We start from the raw sequence: 6339 nt of genomic DNA, 5'->3' as shown, positions 1-6339 counted from the left end.
TACGGTTCGGTACCGGTTCCGTACCGTGCTCATCCCTATGGTTAACCATAACGCTATGGTGCTACCGGCTCGTGGTTCACACCATACGCAATTGAGTCATACTCTTTTATAGTGCTACCGGCTCATGGTTCACACTTTGTTTTATAGTGCTACCGGCTCGTGGTTCACACTCGATGCTACCGGCTCGTGGTTCACATCTTAGTTTATAGTGCTACCGGCTCGTGGTTCACACTCGATCACACACATGTTATGGCACTACCGGCTCGATGGTTCATACCATAACACCCACAAATAAATACGTCATATACACATACGTATAATTACTCCACTCACCTTAGAGTCTTCGTGAAAGATAATCGAACTTGCAACTTCAATGTAACGTACCTATTACATTTTAGCACATAATCAATTCACAACTCAAGTCGGTCAAGCAACTCACTCAAAAATCTAGAGTCTTTTGACCCAAGGTGTAATCCCGACCCATTTTGCACCCTTAACCCTAATAATGGGTTAACTTCACTAAAAACCCTAATTCTAGCCATTAAGGTCTTAACACACATTTAATCACCAAGTTGACTCATTTTCATACATGCAAGACAACCTAGGTCATCAAAGACCCATTTGACCCATTTGACCCATTTCAAGGTCAACACACCTATTTGGGTCACCCACAACCCAAATGACACCCACTAACATTAACTATAAGTGTACTAGTGATTTGCTAGGCCTTTAAGACCCATTTACCCTTTCAAAACCCTAGGTTAGTCACCATTTGGGTCTTCATGACCCAAACTTACCCAAAACCCCCAAATTACTCACAAATGGGTTTTATGTGCAACACTAACCCAAACCCTAACCCTTAAACACATTAAACTAAGGTAATCAAGTTTAGGGCTTACCACCACAATCAAAACGAAGCTAACGAGGAGATGAACAACTTTAATGCTCGAGCTAGAACCCGAAACAAGCTTCTTCCTCTCCTATTTGAGCTTTCTCACACTTAAATGCACTCTCACTCTAGAATTGAAGTGGATGAGGTTTGGTGGTTGGAAAAGGAGTAATGAAGCTCAACAAAACTGATCTAGGGCCTTTAATTCGTCCACAAAGTGAAATTACCAAAATGCCCATCTAAAATTTCTAAAAACAAAAAGGCTTGTCTGCCAGCCATTCTGGACGGCGTCCAGAAAGTTGGACGGCGTCCAGGCCTTTAATCTGGGACGGCGTCCCACCAGTCTGAGGAAACCGGATCTTACAATGATACATTTACAAAAGTTGTCTAAACATATTATTTATGTTTGCTCACTCATGTGTAAATATCCATCGAACATATTGAGGGTGGTTCCATACGCCAATTCACGTATAGCTGAAATACATTTTTGTAAAATAGTAAACGATTGCCTACCGGTAGCATCAATATGTTCTATAAAATAACTAAAATGCTCAGGAATAGGATTACTATAGTTACTAGAAAATGTAGTTATACCTTGCACAATTCGGAGGAATAAATTTATTTTCATACGAAAACGCCTTTTAAATTTTTTCGCCGGAAAAATATGGAAAAATATGTGGATCAGCAAAGTAATCATTCCACAATCGTTCCGCAGCTGACTCACGATCTCTCGGAATGTAACCTCGAACTCTAGGAATACGAGGCACGGACTCGATTTCGGATTCTTTGTCCATTTCTTGCATAAGTTGGATAACTCGAATATCCTCCTAATCGGAATCGGAACCATGTAAAATCAATGCCATAATTATATAAATTTTTAGATTAGATTGTATAAAAAATGAGAGAGAAAAAAGATTTGTTGTGTAAAATATAGAATAGAAATAGGGTATTTATAATAGAAAAAATGTATATTATTTTTTTTTGTTAAAAAGGGTAACGGCTATAAAGCCGTTCGAATAACGGCTATAACACGTGAACCAATCAGCTCGCGACACCTCATTTTCACATTTTTATTTGCGTTAGTAATCCACTCAGTAACTCAACGCGTCCTAATCAGCAATAAAGTGCAAAAGGACCGCAAGACCCCGAGTTACCACTAATAAATAAATTATTTTAAAACATTAAAAACAAAAATAAAGCTAAATATATCATCATCAACAATAGATATATATGCTCATCTTGGGCTTGCAGTCACTATATCAAACGTTCTTAACCTTTCCCAATAATTTAAACTCCCGTAGTAATCAAACATTCGTTTCCCAATTTTTCACTTTATAAAACCCCTCAATCAATTGCACATGAGTTTTCTGATTGATGTGTGCAATCTTGTCTGCTGCTTACAAACCACCGATCGCATTATTAATTTTATCAAATTGACCTAATTCGGTTCAATTTGAATAATAACAATTTCTTATTATCATGACGTATGAAGAGAATGACGTAGTTACAATAGTTAAGATCCCAATAGAAGATCCCAAGGGTGATTTTGTAAAATTGAGTGATCCGGACGGTGGCGGTGGATGTTCAGCGCCGTCGCCGTCAACGGCGAGTAGTGGCTTTTGGTGTTTCATATGGTGGTGGTTAAAAATTGCTCTTGTGCTTATGTTTTTGGCTGGTTTGGCGGTTTGTTTTTTTCTTTGGATTGGTCCATTTTTAATGAACAAGGTATATATTCTGCTAATTTTGTTATTTTTTCTTTTGTTATATTTGTTAGTGCATAACGTAACTCCCTAGTTCATTATCGTGTATTTGTGAGTACTATAGACATTGTAGTACTTGGACAATTGGTTGTTGATTTATTACGTTTTCCGAATTTGGTTACAATCAATTGTATGCGTTTAAGATAGCCGCACGGATGCAGAATGCATCCCGCACGGATGCAGAATGCATCCGTACAGATACAAGTGCAACTTGCAAACTGCAACCGCACGGTTAAGACCCTATATAATGAGGATTTCGGGTTCATTGTTGGGGTTACGAACCTTTACACAACCCTAGCCGTATTTGAGTTTCTCTAAAGGCTAGCACTCATTATTGTCGATCTATAACATCTACAAGTCGATTTGATTATTTAGATCACAAGTGTTTAAGTTGTTTTTGATATAAAACCCAATATCGAGTTATTCCGCACTCGATATTGTTGATTTGGTCGATTAATATTGTTTAATCGTTCCTACAATATTAGCTGCTAATTGCATAAATATATCGTTCACTAACCCTAGTTTCACCAATAATACCACTTAACTCTAAGTGCTATTATTGGTGTAAGAAAAAATTGATTTACTTAATTAGTTACTTCCTCGTCTCAAAATTATTGTACCTTAATAAATTTGGTTGGATTTAGGATATTTTTGTTAAATGTCAGTCTATTGGTGTAATCAATGATATCTATTACTGTATTTTTTTTTTTCAACAAGTGTATAATTCTTTTGGGATAGTAAATAAATATAAATGATAAAGTACAATTTTTTTGTACTGAGCTAATCTATCTTAATTGTTTTCAGGAGGTTATTCCTATTTTGAACTGGGAAACTAAGACTTTTAGCAAACCAGTATTAGCAGTATTGCTATTTGCTTCAGTGGCAATATTCCCTACAATATTTATACCAACTACACCTTCAATGTGGGTTGCTGGAATGAGTTTCGGTTACGGTTTCGGGTTTCTTTTAATCATCGGTGCAGTTACTATCGGAACTTCCATTCCGTACTTCATCGGTTGGTTGTTTTACCACAAAATTCAAGTGAGTATTGTTCATTATTATTTGAAACCACATTCGTTTATCCGTTTACCCTTTAATCTGTCTACTGTTGACTAAATTAATATATAGTACATGATGATATGCTTTTTAAATTTGTGTCCCTAATATGTTAGTCTAATTATTTATTATTACTGTGATTATCCAGGGGTGGTTAGAAAGGTACCCAAAAAAAGCTTCAATATTGAAATTAGCTGGTGAAGGAAACTGGTTTAATCAGTTTAGAGCCGTCACATTGTTGAGGATATCGCCCTTTCCGTACATCGTGTACAATTACATTGCTGTGGCTACCGATGTAAAATTTGGTCCTTATTTGTTGGGAACTTTGTTAGGGATGGTGCCTGAGATTTTCGTTGCAATATACACGTAAGTTTTACATGCATTTCCACCTTTTCCTGTTAAAAGTTGGATTAATATTAGGGTTTTTGGTATTGTACGGTGATCATCCAAATTTTCTGTTTTCAAGTTCGTAAAATAATCAGTTTAGGGACTGAATTCGGTTATCTAATATTTTAGGGTCAAATAATCAGTTTAGGAGCAGTCAAAAGAATTAGTAAGATGTTATTTGTTTTTCAGTCTACATATCTTATTATGTCTGCGAACGCGCAGACGTATTTACTGCAGACTATTTATTTTTCTGAACACATAAAATAAAATAATTTCTTATTTTGTGTTTGCAGACTTAAATATGCTTTTTAGTGCTGCAAACATGATTAAGTTATTTTGGGCACATTACAACAGTCTTTCACTATTCAGCTTACATATTTTTAGTCCACATCTTCTCTACAGACATGGTCTGCATAGTATATCTTCAGACAAAAAACATCCTAAAAACAAACAACACCCAAGTGATTAAACGAGTGATTTCGTCTTAATAATATATATAATCATCTGCATTGCTTGGCTTATGCTCCAACCTGCCATTGCTATTACGAAATCATAAGATTTGGAATTGATATTTGCAGGGGTATAATGATCAAAACGTTGGCAGATGCATCAAATGATCAACAATCACTTTCAGCCCCTCAAATCATGTGTACCGTTTTTGGATTTCTTCTAACAATTGCAACCACCGTGGTGGTTACGGTTTATGCGAAAAGAAGGTTGAGTGAGTTGCAGACAGATGAAGAACAGCTACTGCTGCAGTAAATACGAGATCTTGAGGAATCGTGCTGACTTTTTGGAGGCAGAAATAGCGATGACAAGCAGCGACTAACAAAACAAAGTGTTGTTTTTTCTTCTATTAAATTCAATGCATAGGTGAAGAAGAAAATAAAAGATTGACCACCTTTGTTTTGCTTGTTTCTTATCCTTCTTATAATGCATACCCTCCATAAAGTGTATATAAATTGAAATGAAATGAAATGCTTAAGACTGAATTGTACATGTTTTTAATAATAAATCATTTTTGTAACAATTGCAAGCCTATATATGTGGGCCATTTATGTCATTACAGGCGCATAGAAGTTAACATCAGTATGCAAGTGCTACTCTATTGTAACGTCTATTTGTTTTGGTTTCAATAGTGATATGAGATATTTATGGTATATTATAAGCCAAGATGTTAACATTAACTTTCAACATCACCTTAGCATTTGATTTTTTTGTCTTTGATTAGTATATGTGACCCGGATTTTCTAACTTTTAATTATTAATATTTATTATTAATACTTGTGTTTTAATAAATGTATTTTTATACATTTAATTGTTATCGTATTTAACTTTACTTGACCCGACTTGTCTTTGTGACACACGTACTTTTCACGAATAATATTTTTGAATATTATTTACATTCATGATTCATTTTTATTAATCATTTTTAATTAACTAAGGTTATTAGTTAATTACTTGGGCTTTTTATTTATTTATTGGGTACTTGGGCTTGGACTTTTATTTCATGGACTAGTAAGCTCACCCTACACATTTAATGGACTTGTAAGCCCATGTTATATGCTAGTATTACATTAAGGTTAATCATGGTTAATTAAGCTAATTAGGAGACCAAGTTTTCTCAAGCATGCAAGAGTTCTTTTAACTTGTTACTCATTCTAGCTAACACCTCATTCCCACACTAGAAAGTTGCACCTTGACTTCCCTCTTTGATGCCCAAAACCGACGGTCCTATAGCATATGAGGGAGAGTTCATTTTCACTTCACTTTATTACTTATTTACTTGCATTTCATTTCTTTTACACACACATTCAAACAACACTTCATTTTCTCTCATTTCTTCTCTCAAAAACTAGTAAGTAACAACATTATTTCTCTTCTGTTTCTCTCCTAAAAACCGTAGCATACAATCATCATCATCAACTTACTTCTTGCTTGTTTGTTACTTGATTATTGTTTGTTGTTGTTAAAGATCAAACTTCCTAGTTTGAATCTTCATGGATCTTGATTACTTTCATCTCTTGTTTGATGAAGAACCAAGAACAAGAACCTAAAACTTGTTAGTTTGTGGTTCTATACTTAAGTGTTTTCAGGATCTAAAGTTCATAAACTTGATGATCTTCTTTGTGTTCATGTGTTGTAGACTTAAATCCTAAGATACAAACTTTGATTTGAATCTTCGTAAGTATGAAACAAACATGAACATAATACTTGTAGATCTAGTTTCTTTCTTCATTTTAATTA

General features: G+C 34.9%; 1 protein-coding gene across 1 annotated transcript; it reads left to right on the top strand.

Annotated features, from left to right (window-relative positions):
* The first annotated feature begins 2148 nt into the window (after positions 1 to 2148).
* On the top strand, positions 2149 to 5243 carry LOC139853340 (uncharacterized). The gene is made up of 4 exons (XM_071842723.1): positions 2149 to 2614; positions 3454 to 3690; positions 3854 to 4071; positions 4671 to 5243. The coding sequence occupies exons 1-4, from the start codon at positions 2369 to 2371 to the stop codon at positions 4852 to 4854; spliced, it is 885 nt and encodes a 294-aa protein (XP_071698824.1). The 5' UTR covers positions 2149 to 2368; the 3' UTR covers positions 4855 to 5243.
* Positions 5244 to 6339: the final 1096 nt, after the last annotated feature.

The sequence above is a fragment of the Rutidosis leptorrhynchoides genome, chromosome 6, assembly GCF_046630445.1.
Source record: "Rutidosis leptorrhynchoides isolate AG116_Rl617_1_P2 chromosome 6, CSIRO_AGI_Rlap_v1, whole genome shotgun sequence".
Lineage (NCBI taxonomy): Eukaryota > Viridiplantae > Streptophyta > Magnoliopsida > Asterales > Asteraceae > Rutidosis > Rutidosis leptorrhynchoides.
The sequence above is the reverse complement of the archived record's forward strand: the minus strand, read 5'-3'. Positions and strand labels throughout refer to the sequence as shown.

Coding starts and splice junctions, on each gene's coding strand:
- LOC139853340 (XM_071842723.1), top strand. CDS start 2,369: ATGACGTATGAAGAGAATGACGTAGTTACAATAGTTAAGATCCCAATA. Junction 3,691..3,853: donor TGTTTTACCACAAAATTCAA/GTGAGTATTGTT, acceptor GTGATTATCCAG/GGGTGGTTAGAAAGGTACCC. Junction 4,072..4,670: donor ATTTTCGTTGCAATATACAC/GTAAGTTTTACA, acceptor TGATATTTGCAG/GGGTATAATGATCAAAACGT.